Source organism: Clarias gariepinus, chromosome 23, assembly GCF_024256425.1.
Source record: "Clarias gariepinus isolate MV-2021 ecotype Netherlands chromosome 23, CGAR_prim_01v2, whole genome shotgun sequence".
NCBI lineage: Eukaryota > Metazoa > Chordata > Actinopteri > Siluriformes > Clariidae > Clarias > Clarias gariepinus.
The window spans coordinates 20,934,933-20,954,859 of record NC_071122.1 but is presented as its reverse complement, the minus strand read 5'-3'; the positions used below and the strand labels follow the sequence as shown (position 1 = coordinate 20,954,859).

General features: G+C 38.5%; 1 protein-coding gene across 2 annotated transcripts; it reads right to left on the bottom strand.

Moving 5' to 3' along the window:
- nek4 (NIMA-related kinase 4) lies at positions 1-16,019 on the bottom strand. Of its 2 annotated transcripts, XM_053483567.1 has the most exons (16): positions 15,786-16,019; positions 13,589-13,855; positions 13,299-13,496; positions 11,847-11,954; positions 10,137-10,291; positions 9,932-10,058; positions 8,744-9,286; positions 8,611-8,664; positions 7,179-7,298; positions 6,947-7,093; positions 5,979-6,045; positions 3,889-3,995; positions 3,652-3,743; positions 3,355-3,572; positions 2,564-2,697; positions 1-342 (listed from the first exon to the last, which is right to left on the bottom strand). In XM_053483567.1, exons 1-16 carry the CDS (start codon positions 15,870-15,872, stop codon positions 244-246), a joined length of 2,523 nt encoding a protein of 840 aa, XP_053339542.1. In that variant the 5' UTR covers positions 15,873-16,019; the 3' UTR covers positions 1-243. The 2 variants fall into 2 exon arrangements, with proteins under 2 accessions (XP_053339542.1, XP_053339543.1); XM_053483568.1 differs by lacking the exon at positions 15,786-16,019 and having other exon boundaries at positions 13,651-13,774.
- Positions 16,020-19,927: the final 3,908 nt, after the last annotated feature.

Genomic DNA, 19,927 nt, shown 5'->3' with positions numbered 1-19,927 from the left:
TGGCAGCCCAAAATGTTTATTAGAAATCATCCTACATTTAGAAACATAAAACATATACTGTGTAGACTGTAGAAAACATTTAACTTCCAATATAGAACTGATCTGAAGGTCAGAAATTAAATTCTGGTCATTAGAAGAAGTTGCATAAATACATAAGAGTGCATTGATTCTGCTGATATTTACAAAGGCATCACAATATAACCGCGAAAAACATGATCAGTGTTTGCTTGTCCCTGGATTCGCTCAGCATTTGAACGCGACGTCCTCAAAGAATTTTAGTTGCTGCACCATAACGGCATAGGTTTTGTACTTCTCTTCTCCCATCTGCTGCCGGAGCAAGACCTGATAGAAGAGAAATCACAATAATTTGACAAATACAGACATCAAGTTTAAGTGTTAATGAAGCAATCACACAATCATTTGCAGGAGTCACAGTACAGTAAGACCCCATCATTCAACTTGTACTAGTATACGAGCACAAATTGTTATACAGTAGAACCTCGGATTACGTGTAACGCGGTTTACGAGTGTTCCGCAAGACGAGCAAAGATAACAAGTATTGTCTTGGTTTACGAGCACTGAGTATCATGTTTCACGCATGCGCTTCTTGTTTTGACGCCGAGCGTCACGTAATCACAACTGAGCCAACGATTTTTCTCTCGCTTGCGCTGCGGAATCGTCTCCCCTGCTGGGTCTTAGTGCTCGTCTCTTACTGGTATAATCAACATCTGTGCATGCGTGTACTGTTTACTATAACACTGTGACTACGTGTGTGTGTGAAACATATTTTATTTTGTGTTCGGTAGCGCGTGTGTACAGCGCGTGTACTGTTTCTTATAACACACGTGTGTGCGGACGAGTAAGGCAAAAAACAATTTCCATAAAAATTTAAAAGGTTAAAAGTCTATTTTCTTCCTTATCGCCGTGTGCGTGTGTGTGCGCGTGAGCATTATTACACACTGTGCCGGCTGTGTGTGTGTGTGTGTGTGAGAAACAACCCATTCACAAAAACACACACGCGCGCACAGAAATGTAGGCAAGAGACACACACTCTGCTCTCCGAAGAAACTCTTTGCAAATCTTTTTAGAGGTAAGGTGCTGCGTCATTTCTTTTTGTTTTACCTTACAGCAGTGATTCTGTTAGTTTGCGCTCACACGAGTGTCTTTAGCGATGTTTATTTCTTTTCTTTTTTTTAGATAAAACAGAGTAGCGGGAGAAAGACGTTGATTTATGGCCGCTGTTTACGAAAGTGTAGTCCAGTGCGGGAGATGCATTGTGGGTAATACAGTCCGGTGTGTGTGAACGCGAAGACGAGATCAAAGCTAGGATAAAGAGCCTGAGTTGTGTTCTTCAGTAATTTTTGCAGCAAACTAAGTTTTTGCAGCAAACAATGCAGCAAATAAAAGAACAGGCATCGACCAGTTTGTCCTTCTCATCATTACACGAGCATGAATTAACAGGCTGTTACGCTGTCGCGAGCAACATTAAAATGAAGCGGAGAAGCTTTAATAATTTAGGTGAGAACAACAGTCTTTCCGTTAATGTGTGTGTGAGTGTGTTTAAACGAGAGAAGAAAGTTTTAATGTGTAAGATGAGGAGGCGGAGACAGGAGGGGTTGAAAGCAAGAGTCTCCACTTACTCTAGCCTCACACACACACACGCACACACATACACACGCACACACATACACACGCACACACATACACAGCGCCTGCATGCACAAAGGGAAACGCTTATCTGCCGGGATTTATTTTTTACTTTTTTAAAAGGTAAAGTGCAGGTTAATTTGTTTTATTTTTACTTAATATTTTGTATTAATTATTTTTATGTATTTATTTTTTTGGGCTGTAGAATAAATCATTTAATTTCCATTATTTCTTATGGGAAAATTAAATTTGGTTTACGAGTGTTTTGGAATACGAGCTGACTTCCAGAATGAATTATGCTCGTAATCCGAGGTTCCACTGTACACAGTATAAAACTAACATGTTCTATAATCCTGTCCTGGTTCTTTAGAATCATGCAGATGGTTAAACGATTCTAGTTATATAAGCAAGGTTTTCAATCTTTTCACCTTGTTCCATTCTCTCAATTATTTTCACTTTTGTCTCCATAGTTATTGATAGGCGCTTCGTAGCAGAACCAGCTTCATCGCCACTGTTTACGCTTGGGGACATTGTGTTTATATCTGTTTCTTGGGTATTTGGGTTTGTTTGACTGATGGTACTAATAGTTAGTAACCTAGTAACCTGTGTAAGAATCTATCTAATGACGGAAACGTCAAAGCACTTTTGTAATTCGCTCTAGATAAGAACATTTACTGATTAAAAGTTAAGTAGGGCCAAGTGTTCTCAGAAACAATCCCAGGCCCCTAATGTGAACAAGTTCATTACCATAGGTCTTGATCATTATAAATCTTCCTGCTCTGCACACTTACTGTGAAGTTTGTTGGCTGGAACTCAGTTTTGATTTAAGACAGTCTTTGACTTAACCCAAACTATCACTTTAAGTTTGAAATATACGCCAGCCTCGGCATAGGTATACAGTACATGTCTGACTTGCCTGTCGCTTGTCCTCGTCCTCCTCCTGCATGATTTCCAAGACTCGGTCCAACAGTTTCACCCCAAGGCCTTTAACCACGTCTGTGCGCAAGTGCTCCACGGCTCTCCTGATCTTTGCGGGCCCTGAAGAGTCATCTAAGGATAGAAGGATGGGATCCATTAGCTAAGTGCTTCATAAGGAGTAAGAATGTTACAGAGAGAAAAGTGGATCTAAAGTTGTGTTTCTTTCATGGTAGATAATCACATGGGTTGCCACTTTTTAATTAAATCTCATTTTACAGAGCTGAGGGGTAACTGAAATTATTTAATAACTGTACTGGAGTACATATTTCACATGTCTTTACTTGAGTATTTTTATTAGTGGATACTTTTTTACTTGCACTCCAGTACATCCTACAGCAAATATATGTACTTTGTCCTTTAAAACATTTCCACATGGCATTGCATCACATAATTGTGGCGGTGTGTAGCATTTGAAGCGGTAATATCGGCACATGCTGACTATTATGCACAATCCCATTTCTTAAGCATGTAGCAGGTGTTAGATAGAGATAGAGTGTGTACAAAACAGCACATTTACAGTTGAGAGAGGGGTTTACTATGACTTAAAGACTACTGTCAGCTAATACAAGTACAATACTTTTGATACTTAAGTAAATTTGAAATAGTTTTGTACTTTAAACCAAGTACATTTGTTAATAGAGGACCCAAGTAATATTTAAGTACTTTATCTACTTTGACTTAAGTAAAGGATTTGTATACTTCGCACACCTGTCATCTTGTGTACCTAACCTGAGCGGAAGTCGCTGAGATGAAAGTCACCCTCTCCCTCTCTGTTTTTCCCATGAAGCATCAGCGTGTCTCTGTACTTCCTGTTCAGTTTGAACTCGGGCAACGTGGCTGAGTTGTACCGCAAGCCTTCCAGGTCACATGGGACGTCTCTGGCGCCCATTCGTAATGTTTGCGTCATCATCTGGACCAGGTCTTGCATCTCGTTGGTCTCACTTTTGCTGTGGAACAATGGCGGATTTAGCGGCTGATTTATTTGCTACAGGAAATGCATATAAATACAAATAGGAACACTCTTACCCCTCTTTGTAGTCTCCCTCAGAGCGCTCTGTAGAGCTGGTGGATGAGCTGCACTCCTCCTCGTCCGAATGACGCCGCAATGATTTTCTCTCCTGTTCCATTACAGAGATCATGAAAGGATTCTGGTAATGACTCGGACGCCATTATTATTGCAATGTCTTAATGCAATAACAAACACAGAAAGTCAATGTTGTTTAGACATACTGGTAACCCATTTGTAACAATCAGTCATCCCACCTTGTGCGTTACTGCAGCTACGCTGGCAGGTCTCGGGTGATCAGGCTGGTCCGTGTGGTTGGCATTTAATGAGGCAACATCGCACGACGCCCTTCTGGCTGCAGGAGCTGCTTTCAACAAGACAAGAAGCTTTAACGAGAGAACATCAGGTGCAAAACAGACCCAAACAATTATTCCCTTTCATCCGCACTCTTACATGGAACACCTGCAACGTCTTTCAGCCTGAAGCACCTCAGAAAGCCTGAAGCAGTCTCTACATTCATGAATTCTCATTGGCAGTGTCTAAAGAAAAGTCTAAAGCTTTCATCTCCAAAAAAAAGGGACATTTTCAGGTTTCAGATTGAGCACTAATTTAGGTGGGGGGGAAAGGACATTTCAGAGGATGTTGTTGAAAGAAAAGAATCCAAGGTGAGGTGGTGTGATGCGGCCTGATGTGAAGTCTATTTACTCTCACTGCACACACAGTTTTTACGCATTAATGAACGACTAAAGTTTTTTATATACAGTGGAACCTCGGATTACGTGTAATGTGGTTTGCGAGCGTTCCGCCAGACGAGCAAAGATTACAAATAAAAATTACAAGTAAAAATACATTTTGACTTGGAAAATGAACAAGTCTTGGTTTGCGAGTACCAAGTATCATGTATCACGCATGCGTTTCTTGTTTTGACCCCAAATGTCACGTGATCACAACTGAGCTAATGTTTTTTCTCTCTTTTGCGCTGCGGAATTGTGGGTAATCGTCTCCCCTGCTGGGTCTTAGTGCGCGCCTCTAATTGGTATAATCAACATTCGTGCACACGTGTACTGTTTACTATAACACTGTGACCGCGTGTGTGTGCGTAAAACATCTTTTATTTTGTGTTTGTATGCGTGTGTGTACAGCGCGCGTGTACTGTTTATTATGACACACTTGTGTGTGCATGTAGAGCAAAAGAAAGTCTCATTAGAGAGATTAAAGATCCCTTTTCTTTCTCTCCCTCAGCATCCCATTATGTGTGCGCGCATGTGTAATTTGACACTGTGCCTCATCACACACACCCTCCTCCTCTCGCCTTCACACACCTCCTCCCCCTCCTCTTCTCGCCTTCACACACCTCCTCCCCCTCCTCTTCGCGCCTTCACACACACACACACACATACACACACTCTCTCTCTCTCTGCTCTACACAGAAACACTGCTCTGTCAAAGGTAAAGTGCAGGTTAATTTGTTTTTTATTTTTAATTTACAGCAGTGATTGTTAGCACCGTTGTTAGCGATGTTTCTTGCAAATTTTTCTGATAAAACAGTCTTTCCGTTAATGTGTGTGTGTGTGTGTGTGTGTGTGTGTGTAAAGGCGCGAAGAGGAGGAGGTAGGAGGTGTGTGAAGGCGAGAGAAGGAGGGAGTGTGTGAAGAGGCACAGTGTCAAGAGAGACTCAAATAAGAGAGGAGGAAGTGTTACTGTGTAAGACGAGAAGAGGGGAGAGGCTGATTCCTCCTCTCCTCTTACTTTAGCTTCACACACATACACACACACACACACACAGCGCCTGCGCACATAAACGGAAACTCTTATCTGCCTGGATTTATTTTTAATTTTTTTAAAGGTAAAGTGCAGGTTAATTTGTTTTATTTTGACTTTATAGTTTGTATGAATAATTTTTTATGTATTAATTTTTTTTGGGCTGTGAAATGAATATTTGAGTTTCCATTATTTCTAAAGAGGAAATTCGCTTTGATTTACGAGTGTTTTGAAATACAAGCCCGAACGAACTGTGCTTGTAATCCAAGGTTTCACTGTACAGTTAATGTAATAAAATATCCGTGCTAACACTGGAGACCCAATTACTATATTTTAAAAAAGAAGAGGTTTAGTCACTCATAAACTATAAATCTGTAATTTGCCATACAATTATTGAGAGCAAAGTTGCAGTTCTAGAAAATTCGACATAGTGTGAAAAAATAGAATATGACAGTAATAGAATAGACCTCTGTCAAAGCCATGAGACTGAGAAGTTTAAAAACATTAATGCTTGTTTGAGCCCAAATTCTGTACATATCTGCATTTATTTTTTTATTTAGTTTAGATTGCCTCAACATGCTTATACCTGACTCGCTCTGGTTTTCTTGTGACTGCCTCAGCCGCCTCCTCTCTCGAGCTGACAGAAGCCGATTCTGCATGTGAAACAGAACAGGATAAAACATTTTTTAAAAATCTCAGAAAAGGTCCCAATTTATGTCAGTTCAATTACATAAAGAAATTTATATTAATATTAATGTTTAAAATGTGCAAAATAAAAACAAATTCAAAAATATATAAGAAATATAAAACTTTAAATTTATTTTGTCTTATGCTGAAAACGTATATATTTTTTAATATATATATATATATTTTTTTATATTTTGGTCTATCTTCTTATAATTAAACTATTTATTTATTTCTTGCTTCTTTTTCTATTTCTCTCTTTTTTCTTGTCAATTGTTTTTAAAAATTATTAAGCATTTCACTACATATCGTACTGTGTATGACTGTGTGTGACAAATACAATTTTTATTTAATATTCTGTCTGATATGATTTACTCAGAAAAGACCTACGCTTTTATTTATTTACTTGTCCTTGATATTTAGCCAGCTTTGACATTTCTTAGCCACCCCGTAAGCCATGAAAAATGAATAAGAGATTAAAATTTTAGGAAGCATTAATTTCACGTGTGCATGATTCCCATGGTACTGTAAACATTCAAAGTTTATCATATAATATTATATAACATATACATTTATATAAATATATAATACATATAAAATTATAGAAATTGTACCTAAATTAAAGGGGTGTTCAAGCCAAACATGGACCGACTGACATTTAGAAGGTGATGAGACTTTTAGTCACAGTAAAACATTTGAATTGTGCAAGGGTGATTTTTGCATCATATAATCTCACTTAAATCCATTTCATTACTTATGCAACTTATGCACAAGCACTGTGTACGCCATTATAACAAGCTCCATGTTTCATTCTAAATTTTCTGTATTATTATAGCCTCTCTGGTCTTTTAATCTTGAGTCACGTCCCACCTGTGGTGCAGGGTCACGCTGGTGATCAGAGTGGGAGTCTGTCGGATGTTTGGCCGCCTCCACATCACCTCTGTCTCTCTGTTTTAGGCCTACGGATGGGAAATTTTCTGGAAGTGGAGGCAAAGCCCTGGAATTGGCTGCTTTAATCTAAAAAACAAACAAAGAATTAAAAAAAAGAATCACAAGCCGAGAATGAAGAGAATTCTGATGTTTTGCTATCGACATCACTTACTTTGCTGTCGTCATTGGCCACTTCTCTCTTTCTCTGTCTGTGTTGACGGGACATGGACGGCTCTGAGGAAGAGGACTGAGGACAAAGAGGATGCTTGCCGTTTTCTGGGTTGTGAGGCTCCTGTTACACAATCAGAATTAAACTAAATGGGACTACACTGAAAAATAATGAACAGTCATACAGTAAATGGACAGGCATAAACATAAAATTATTAAGTTTGTAGCACATGTAATAGTGCAATAAATAATGCAGTGGAATACATGTAACAATACAGACAAGAAAGATGAGAGACAAGGCTTTACAAATGCATAAATCAGCTCATTAATCATAATTATCCCTAGAGAATGTACGGAATAATGCCTGAGCATCATGATATACTTTAAACTTTATTATTTTTACATTGTAAATGAACATGGCATTGAGTTTAACACCCTCTACTTTCACATATATGGAATTAGACTAATAAATTCGATTTAGAGCCGAATTAGTAATTAGACTTAGTAATAATATAAACTAGGGGTACATGATTTGTTCAAAAACATGCAGTACATTGCGATTGACACATTTACAAACCGACTATTACAAAGAGCCATTTTGTAGGCAAATATATTTATCGAAATAAGTGATCACACAAAATAATCTAGTTAAGATATATTTATAACTTATGATTACTTAAAAAAATAAACAAATACTTAAACTTCAGAGTATGCATATACTACCTGTAATAAATTTTGCAATCTCAATCAAATAAAAATCAGCAATATTTGCCCACCGCAAATGCAAACATAAATAAAAAATAATAATAATAATTGCCGTCAGTTTGGAGATACGTAATCCGGCACAAAATGTATCATAATACATAAGTGAACTGATTTTCTTTAGCCCATCTCTGTTACATACAGACCAGTAAAAGGTTACGGAAAAATAACTACCATTAACTTATATATTTTACCCATAATCATAATGTTTAGCTTTTCAATTAACTATATTTTTAAAAAAACTTAATTCTGATTAGTCAGGAGGTGTTGTGCTCACTCTAACTCACTCACTCGTGGTCAGTGCTTAATGAAATAAATGTTTTAATTAAGTCATATTTAATTACCTAATGTAACAATAAATTGGTTAAAAACATGCTTATCTTAAGGAGTCATGCATAATCATTGACAAGTTGCTTTATCTAAGATTTATCTACAGTTTAAAGAAGAATGTAGTATTTGTTCATTAAAGCATGACGGCAAAATAGCTTTAATAAGAAGCAGGTGAAAAAGAGAAGACTTTAACCTAGATTAGCGCAGGCACAAACCTCCACAAGAGCTATACATGAATAAAAAAAATAATAATTAGCCAATTAATGTGACATAAGTAGAATAAAATAATGTTTTTAAGAAGATACAAATGATGTTTACGATCTATAAACCAAACTTCTTTTTACCATCTCCACTGGAATAAAGGGCTCAAGCAGCTTATCAGTAGATTCCAAACTAGTCTGAAAGAAGTGGAAAAAGACTGTTAATGATGTTTCGAATTGCAAATGTGCAACCATTGCATTACACAATCTAACATACTCCTCTGTCTCCTAAATGATGTTCCGCTTCTGCTTTTCTCTCCTTCTTTCCCTCTGTAGTGTCCTGCTTGTCGTTTTTTACATCCTCCATCGCGGCCTGCTGCAGCAGTTTCATGGTGTCCTCCTCCACAGACGTGTTAACATTCGGACTCCTGCTGTCTTTTACAGGTTCGGGTCTTTCTGTGTGTTTATGCGGCACCGTTCCACTCAAACCTGAGTGCTCTTCCTTTGCAATAATGACACCTGATACTTGTTTTCTAGGGTGTGGCCGAGGAACGTTAGTGTCCTCTTTCTTTTTCTCTTCTTTCTCTGTGCGTTTGGCCGCCGCACTCGCAGGCCGAGGAGGTTTCGCGTTCCGGACCTTTTCTCTGTGTTCCTGAGGCTGGATGTCAATGTCAATGTTGCTGATGGTTGCTATGTTCTGACCTGTTGAGTTCAGGACGTCCGGACATGCGGATTTTGGCGACAGGAGTGGTGGGGTAGGGTGAATATTGTCCTTGATGCCGTTGTGATGTTTGGACTGATGGGTGTGGCTTTCCTCTGACTGAAAAATATAATTTTGCATCAGTACTTGTATTAGTTTAACGAAGAGGGTTTTGATGCTTCCTGCTAACATTATAATCATCTCGTTTAACCGACTAAGTGACAATATAATGTAGGACTTGTATAAAGCAGGACAGTATGGTTTCTCAGTCACAATTTATAGCTGCACTAATGTAATCTTCCTAGGTAACAGGAACTATAAATGGATAACAAGTACGAGGGTAAGTCAAAAATCATCCACACTCCGGTTATATGAAACCTTCTATTGGCCGCACTTTTCATCAGTGGTTTCTCTGTGTGTATACTGTATAGGTATATGGAGTGATGCAAATGGTTAAACGTCCCAGTGCTTTTATTCTCCATCACCACTCGTGTAATGCCTCTCGTCCAATCAGATTATTAGGTCGGAACTAACTGCTGTATAAAGGAAAAATGATCAACTCAGAAAGATAACAATATCTTCTTGTTAGATCACTGATTATTTTCCTATAACATTACTGCGAGTGCTTTATTTGTTACTTAACTTTGATATTTGATTAAAACAGCAGACCAATATTCGAGTCGGACTTGTGAGGTTAGCCATCATTTGTATCAGCTAGCTCCATCAATATCTGTATCTAAATCAATAACTAGAAGTGTGTGATACCCTTTTTCCTCTGCTTTTCAGCTCAGACTTGACACACTGTGACTCCTGCTTTTGAAGGACGGGCACCTCGAGTGCATCTCTGCTGATAGGTCTGCCGTTCGCCTTCTTCCGTGATCTGGCCGTTTTCCTGTTAAACAGCTTTATTATAAAAAAATGGACACGCTCTCTGACTAAAACGTATTTTTGAAAAATGAAATATTTTTACTCTTTGGTTGCCTCCAAAAAGACAGCGATCTGCTGTTTGATGTAGGGCTGCCGCAGAATGTGTTTGACATCTGGTCTGTCGTCTGGCCTCTTACACAGCATTCGCTTGATCAGCTCTCCTAGCTGAGGATCATACTTGCCAGGCATCTGAGGCAACTGAGGAATAGAATTTAGAGATTCTGGTACTGAAAAGGTATTGGGGTATGACAAAAAAAAAAAAAAAAAACTTATAGCTTTCAGGTTTTTTAAAAAACACAACTGTAGTTCTGACAAGCTAAATATTTTTGTCTGTACTTCAAGAATGAGGAAAGAAGATTGAGGAAATTAATGTTTATAGCTGCCAAGAAAAACACTCACTCACTATCACTCATTTTCTATACTACTTTATCCTGTATTCAGGGTCGCGGAGCCTATGCCAGGAGGCTTAGGGCACTAGACAGGGTACACCCTGGACAGGGTGCCATTCCATCGCAGGGCACACACACACTCAATCACACACTACGGGCAATTACGGGGCCAGGGGTAGCTCAGTGGTTAAGGCATTGGACTACGGTTCGGAAGATCCTAGGTTCAAATCCCACAACCACCAAGTTGTCACTGTTGGGCCCTTGAGCAAGGCCCTTAACCCTCAACTGCTCGGATGTGTAATAAGTTAACAAAAAAAAAAAAAATAAGTCGCTCTGGATAAGAGCATCTGCCAAATGCCTAAATGTAAATGTAAATTACCCTGCATATCTTTGGACTGTGGGAGGAAACCGAAGTACTTGGAGGAAACCCACTAAGCACGGGAAGAACATGCAAACACCATGCACACAGAGACGGGAATCTAGCCTGGCCGGGAATCGAACCCCGACCCTGGAGGTGCAAGGCGATGGCCCAATGTTGTAGTTATAACAGCTTTAATTTTTCTTGGAAGGCTTTCCACAAGATTTTAGAGTGTTTCTGTGGGAATTTATTCTGTAGAGCATTTATGAGGTCAAGAACTGATTTTGGATGAGAAGGCCTAGCTTACAATCTCTGTTCCAGTTCATCCCAAAGGTGCTCCAGGGCTCAGTGATTGGGCCGGTCAAGTTCTTCCACGCCGAACACATCAAACAATGTCTTTATAGTCCTTGTTTTATGCACTGGGGCACAGTCATGTTGGAATAGAAAAGGGCCTTCTCCAAACTGTTGCCACAAAGTTAGAAGCATAGCATTGTCCAAGATGTCTTGGTATGCCAAAGCATTAAGATTACCTTTTACTTGGGATAAGGGGCCTGATTGAAACACCTGAATTCTATAACAGGTTTGGCAGGATACTTTTGTTCATATAGGGTAAGTGACAGGAAGTGACTTCAAACTCATTGTATTTACCTCCCTCACTCTATACTGCTTACATATGCAAGTTCTTTATCATATTATACAATACCTTGCTTATTGCACCCCCTATAATCATTTGCACTCATTGTATTCATCTTCCTTACTATTTATGGATATATTTTTTTAGATTTGCCATTTTGTTATCCAAATCAAGTTGTAAGCATTGGCTACGAAGAAAAAGGAAACTCTTAAATATGGTTATCTTTCATTATCAGACTTCCTGCCTTCAGTACCAGAACTAAATAGCCATCATGAAAGCATTCCTTCATTCAGAGATGTACAGCAAAACAAAAATGATGGCTACATCTCATCATCAAAAATACTATTTGTTATAGATTGTTACAGAAGTTACCTTTCCCTCTACGATGCGGTACACGAGCGAGTTCATGTCTTTTGCGTTGAAGGCATGTTTCAGGGTCGCCATCTCGTACACGCAGCAGCCCAGAGCCCAAATGTCTGACTGCACAAAGAGAACAACTTCAGCTTAATAAAAAAATTCAATCACTTCTGATTGGTCCTGAAAATGGACCATCTCTCACAAAATGCCGGGTCATCAGTGGCCTATTTCTGATGATTGACAGCACAGAGTGAGGGCGATATATAACAGAGAGCAGTAAACGGACCACAGTCACTAATTAATAATGGACGTTCAAGTCGAACCGGGTCTTTTGATTGTGCAGAAAAACAAACCACAGTTATGAAAGTAAAAACTCTCCTTTATTCTCAATATAGTCCAGTGCTACACTAATGCACTTATCCAAGGAGTCCCTGGGAAGCCAGTGTTTCAGACGTGAACCAGGTAAGAGTAGTATAATAGGTAGGTAGAATAATTATAAAGGTTTTGACTAAGACAACATGCATGATGAACCACAAAGGATTTTTTTATTTTCTGCAATGAAAAAGTACTTTAACTAGTTACTTTTATCAGAAAGTAACGATGTAATGTAACTGATTACCTTTTAAAAACAGTAATTTTGTAATGTAATTTGTTACAAACTCCATGCACACAGATGCCGAGGTGGGAATCGAACCCGGACCCTTAATTACAGCTTAACCAAAATCTGATGTGGAGAAAAGGGTGATGGTTATTTTTAATTTTTTTGCAGAGCTGTCCCGTCATCCTGAAAAGCAAACGAATAGAGTTATAGAGATTATACTAGCTAAAGCCTTGACGTTTTTTAAGTCTTGGTATCATCATACTTACATTTAGACTATACAGAGATAATCCATACGATTTAAACACACGCACACACACAACAGCAGCAATGATTAGATTCAAGCTATCTGATCTCGTCGTACCTGCTTGCGATCGGATTTATGTTGCACCAGGTTCACCTCGCCGTAACTCCTTTCCCCACCACTCGGATAAACACATAGCTCTCCATAACTCCATGTAAATTTCGACTGTTACACAGCGGATCAGTCGCCTAATCGCGAGTCTGCATTACCTTTCGTACTTTATCCGAGTTCAAACTTTGCTTTATTTTCTTTGTATGTGTTATCGATGCTACAGGAAACTGTCATGCCAGGCTTCCTCGTCACCAAGCACAAAGGATTTTTTCTTTTCTGCAATGAAAATAATTTAAAAAGTACTGTGCCCCAACACTGCCCAGCACTAGTGACATGCTGGGATAAGTGCATTAGTGTAGCATGGGACTATATGCTGACTATAGAGAGACATATAGGGAGTTTTTACTCTTATAACTGTGTTCTTTTTTTTTCACAATCAACGGGTCCTGGTTTGACCTGAACGCACCTCAATAAACTAATAACAGAGTGTATGGTGTATGGGGTATTTCCATACCTTGTAGTTGTATGGCTTGTTGGAGAAAAGCTCGGGACTCATGTAGTACGGCGTTCCGATCAGGGTGCTGGCCATGTCGTTCTGGTTCTCCAAAACCCGTGCGATGCCCAGATCACCAACTTTGATTATGTTGGTCTTGGTCAAAAAGATATTCTGCGTTTTCAGATCTCGGTGCAAGATGTGTTTTTCGTGTAAATACTGAAAAGGCCAAAAAAAAAGAAGCATGAAGTGGATATGATTATAAAATGCATGCTTTTTATTTTTTCAATTCTGACTGGTGTTGAACCTACCTGAAGTGCCATGGCAATCTGAACAAACCACTCCACCACCTGTCTCTCAGGCAGCAGCTCACCTTTCTGCTGCTTCAGCCTGTGATACAGGTCTCCTCCCTCACAGAAGCCCATTACTATGTAAAGCTGATAGTCATCCCCTTCCCATGATTCCCGGTAGGTCACGATGTTGGGATGTTTGAGCTGCGAGAGGAGCTGCGCTTCCTGTTCTGCCGCCCGGCGCTCTCGCTTCGAAGATGTTCTCAGATTCAGCTTTTTGATGACGTACTGGGGGAGGAAAAAAAGCAAAATTAGATGATCAGTATAAGTAATATAGCATGATGCTTAGCACCGATACTCAGTCTGGAGCTGTAAATATTAACAAAGCACACACGATAGTGGAGGCTGTGTATATGTAGCAAGAATTCCCTTCACAAAATACTGTTAGAGATATACTTATAAAAAACTTTTTGCAATATCAATAGCAGAGTACAAAAGTGCAAGCATGTATACACCTGTACAATAAGAAATATTTAAGATACCAGAAGTGTTCAAGTCAAACCGGGACTTGTGATTAAATGTCTTATGAATGAAGGCGTAAAACAATTGAGATTTAGAAGATTCAAGCACAGTACAGTGATGAGACTCTAAGCAGCAGTAAAACATTTAAATGGTGCAAACGTTTTAGAGAAGCCCATATTTTCGTGAATGGCGATCCCGGCTGAGGTGCACATTACTGGAACTCAACTGTGAGTTATTGCCACATCCTCTGTACAGTCCTGTCTTCACTCCAAGCCATTTGCACATTTGCACCATTAAATGAGTTCTTGGGAGGCCAGCTTTTCTGACATGAAGCAGGCAGTCTGATCAAGGTTCTGGCATACTGAGAAATCTTTCACCCATGATGGTATTCAAGCACTAGTGAAATGCTGGGATAAGTGTAGCAGTGGATTATATAGAGAAATAAAGGTGGTTTTTACTCTTAGAACTGTATTCTGCATGATCAAAAGTCTTAGTTTGACTTGAACACCTCTCATAGAAATAAAATAATAGGTGCATATGTACAGTAGTAGTTCCAGGACAAGATCTAAAACAAACAAGAAACACTGCATATAGCAATACGACGAAAAATAATCAACATCAAGTCTAAAACATTCTCATCCTATAATGTTATAATCAGATTTTTAACCAAACCTTTCATTCATTCATTCATACATTCATCTTCTATACCACATATCATGTGAACAGTGTCACAGGGGGCTGGACCCTATCACAGGAGACTTAGGGCATGAGGTGGGGCATACCCTGGACAGGGTACCAGGGCGCGCACACGCACGCACACACACACACACACACACACTTTGGAAAATATTTGGAAATATTCTCCAAATACTGAACATAAAGATAAAAGAAAACACTGCTTTTCTGTCCAATTTGGGTTTCTTGTTGTTTTACTTCCAATCTCTCTTGGATTGTTCGCTACATAATCTCCAAAAGTGCAACTTAAAACATGCAATCATGTAAACTGGTAAAAGGTCAGCCATTTTGCTCCCATCAATCTGAAATGGTATAATAAAAGTAATAATAAAATCAGTATGGTAAATAAATGTAAGAACTTTAACATAGTAACTACTGTGTGGAAATTGGTTGCTTCTAAAGTAGACATATTTTCAACATTTGGTTTTAATTAACTTTAACATATTTAGTCTATACAAACATTATGATATCATGTATTCTATTTTCACAAAAAGTGTATTTCAAGACCTTTGCAGAGGTCAGAGGTTATTTTTTTGAATTGCTGCATCATCCCTAGCAACGGGGTCAACCACGCCTCCTCACTAAGATAAAGGTTTTTGTACTTTCCTCACTCAAAGTTGCTCTAAGAAGTTTTCTAAATCACTTTTACACACACAAACACACAAACTCCATGCACACAGATGCCGAGGTGGGAATAGAACCCAGACCGTTAATTACAGCTTAACCAAAATCTGATGTGGAGAAAAGGGTGATGGTTATTTTTAATTTTTTTGCAGAGCTGTCCCGTCATCCTGAAAAGCAAACGAATAAAGTTATAGAGATTATACTAGCTAAAGAATTGACCTTTTTTAAAGTCTTGGTATAATCATACTTACATTTAGATTATACAGAGATAACCCATACGATTTAAAAACACACACACACACAATGATTAGATTCAAGCTATCCGATCTCGTCGTACCTGCTTGCGGTCGGATTTATGTTGCACCAGGTTCACCTCGCCGTAACTCCCTTTCCCCACCACTCGGATAAACACATAGCTCTCCATAACTCCGTGTAAATCTGACTGTTACACAGCGGATCAGTCGCCTAATCGCGAGGCCGCATTACCTTTCGTATTTTATCCGAGTTCAAACTTTGATTTATTATTATTTTTTCTATGTGTTATCGATGCTACAGGAAACTGTCATGCCAGGCTTCCTCGTCACCAAGCAACGTTGCCACGTGATCACTAACTTATCTCCTCCTCGACTGCATGCTGAAGATGAGTTTCCTCGCAGCGCCCTCTGGAAGTGAGGAGGGTGTTCACGCGGATGTTCATGTGCTTTTTACTCACCTCATCCTAGATCATAGATATACATACTGACTAGATGTCGCCTCTGACGCTGCTGTCTGTCCATAGGAACGATGCGTCAGCGCGGCCGCCATCTTGGGTCGGGGGAAGCCGCGTCTACTCTGCATTAGTTAACATTGGCAGAGAACTAGCAACGATTAAAATCTATTTAATTTGCTTAATTTTTAACTGATTTTTAAGCCGTTTGGTTTATTATAAATGTCAGACGTATATTTATGATAGAACATAGATTAATTAATTATTTTACTTAGTAAAATAATTAATTAATCTATGTTATATTATAAATATGTGATATATCATATACAATACAATACTTAGACACACCTACATAAGTAATTAATTTGTTCTACAATGCACAAAAACAATTACAAGGATGCTGATAGTGATATGAAAAAGACATGAATAATATAAAATGAAGTATATATATATATATATATATATATATATATATATATATATATATAAATAGATAAATAATAGAGCAAATTTTAAATTAATAAAGGCATGAGTTAAACAAACAAAGCCTTTTGACCAACAGACCTCAGACTCTTGGGATGGGGAACCTAACATCTGCATCTAGGCAGAAATTAAATCATCATAAATCGTCCAAATCTCAAATAATTTAAATTCAAAGTTTTTTAGTTTTTTGGTTTGTTCCAACTGACAGACATGTATTTATGATCGAGTCCAGAGAAAATTGAAGCTTTTGATATTAATCTACTTCAAAACTAGGAGTAAGTTTATTATTCTTCCACTTCAGTGAACTTAAAATGAACTATTGTTACTTACCTTAGCCTAGTCTACTGCACACAAAATGGCTACAATGGTGTGATAACCATACTTAAAAATACATGTTAGTTAAAACATTTGAATTGTACTGGTTTATTTTGTACATCAGCAAGCCTGCAATACAATGACCCAGCGTAAAATGGTTATATAACACAAAAAATAAACCATAACGTGCGTACATAGTGTGAACATCTCTCATTTTAAAACATCTTCCAGTATTTACAACAGCTTATTAATATTATTAATAATAATAATAATAATAATAATAATAATAATTAGAACTTTATTAATCCCAGAGGGAAATTGTTCAATTTTCGCATATCCCAATTAGGAAACTGGGGTCAGAGCGCAGGGTCAGCCAGGTTACAGCGCCCCTGGAGGCGATAGGGTTAAGGGCCTTGCTCAACAGTGGCAACTTGGCGATGCTGGGGTTCGAACCCCCGACCTTCCGATCAGTAACTCAGTAACCCACAGCCTTAACCGATTAAATGATTAGGCTACATCATATAAAACAGGTTAACCATTCTTTGAAAACATCTAACTAAGTGTATAGTGTCCCTGCAACAACACTACCTTACACAGTTAACTTTGGCGCATCCTTCAGATCCTCGACACAAGATGGCGGCGATGTTGATGTATGCTTAGAGGCCCAAGGTGACATCTAGTCAGTATATATATTTATGATCCTAAATCTAGTCCTTCTTATGACATTATTATTGACATTGCACGTTTCTGAAAAAGGTTTTTCCACTAGATTTGGGGTGTGGCTGTGAGGACCTTGTGTTCATTCAGATATAAAAAACATTATTGATGTCTGGCACTGGTGTCTCTCATATGCGGAGGTCTGGAGTGCAGTCAGCGTTCCCAAAAAGTCCTCCCAAAAAGTGTTCAGTGAGGTTGAGGTCATGGTTCAGTACAAATCAGTTTTTATTATGAAGTGAGGAAATATGTATGAATTATAATGATCAGATTGTTCCTGAGGGCGATGGTGGTAAGGAAAAACTTACAGAGAACCTTAAAAAGGACCAGACTCAACAGGGAACCTATCCTCATTTGGGTGATATCAGATCTGCTATCTGATATCACCCAAATGAGGATTGGTTCCCTGTTGAGTCTGATTCACTATTGTCATCTCAGGGTTGTTGATTGACTTGCAGTCATAGTATGTGTTTGGCTTATTGGAGGCTCAGGAACAAAACTGTTTGAGGGAATTTCAGTCCTAAACTATTGGGTGACTGCACGGCCTGCCACAGATACCATGGTCAAATAGAACCATCCCCATTCACCACGCACATACCAAGCAGACCACACTGGGCCATCCTCAGCAGCAAGCCAGAGGCCGCCATGCGACGAGAACTCCAACCAGACATTGGCAGGACACCAGGATCGTTTTTGCATGGCATTTGAGTTTTTCCACTCTAGACTTGTCAAACCATATCTCCATGGAGCTCTCTTTGTGCATGGAACAGGTTGGAGCTTCATTGTTTCAGTGAAGGGAAATTAATGTAACCGCATACAAAGACACCCTTATCCAAAAAGGGCCCATGCGTGTGCAGGCTTTCATTCCAACCAAGCAAAAGCCAGAATCTGGACACCAAGATTGGACACCACTTCCTAAGACCATAGTGTGTTACAAGTTTTGTGGCAACAGTTTAAGGAAGGCCCACATGTCAGAGAGATTCTCAGATTTACTCTATACCTTTAAATACTTTACTTGATTTGGTTAAAAGAAAAATATTGTTTCCATAGGTCAGTTTATAATCTGAGGAAAATTTACTAGTTTAGCATTTATTGCAATATAATTTTGTTAATATGTTAAAGTTTGTTTTTGTCACTAGGGGACCTAATTCATAAATATTTACTACATAGGGGTCAGCTTAGTGGTTAAATTGTTGGGCTGATGATTGAAAGGTCCAAGGTTCAAACACCAGCACCACCATGCTGCCACTGATGGTCTTTGAGCAAGGCCCTTAACCCTCAATTGCTCTAATAAGGGTGTCTGCCTAATGCCATAAAAGTAAAAGTGTCACACCAGTGTCACAAATAGCATTCAGGTAGCAATTAATAGGGATTAATAAATAGACATACACTTATTTTATTTGTTTGAGGTGGGCTATGACAAGTGGTCATACTACATACTACTAAAAATTGTAGTCACCCAAAAAAATATAAACAGAATAAACAAGACAGCATAATAAAGCTGGTTATTGTCTGCATTAAATAGAAATTCACCCAGTGGATAATTAAACTCTTATCGGGCATGTATAAGAGCACCGAGCCAGATTTAAAGCTTAAATTATCCATTCCAGTTTTTGTTTTTTATTAAAAAAAATTTTACAGTATGACAACTTTGACAGTTCTTGCAATCTATTGCAATAGACCATTTTACTGAAGAAAAACAATATACAGATTGCCTAAATATCTGTTTTCATCAGAGACTTAAAATTGTCTCCGATTATTCAATATTTAAAAAAATGAAGCATAGATGATTACAACTACATCAACCTACTGCAGGATCTGCTGGATCTATTTTACCATTTATATTTTAGTATATTTTAATCATGCCTCTTGTTGTAATTATATAATCTTTCTCACTATAAAATGTCGAACTCCAAATAGTTTGAAAATGGTTTTAATACCTCTTTCCAAATTGATGTACAGCAACAGTTGTTTATCTAAGACCATTGCTTATGTCTTTCCCTCTTGTCATTGCATTAACACACACCTGAATGCTCCAGACCAGCAAATGTTACCATTTATTTGCTACACAAAATGTGTCCACTAGATGTCAGTACAACAAGCCCGTTAATTTGCCCAAATTAATTTTTTTTTTTTAATATGAGGCTTCATCTGACCATCATTACAGCAAACTGCCAAATCATTTGCTTTTAATAAAGCAAATGATTTGGCAGTTAATCAAGGCCTGATTATTAGCAGCACCTGGCCACCTTCTAAATCCT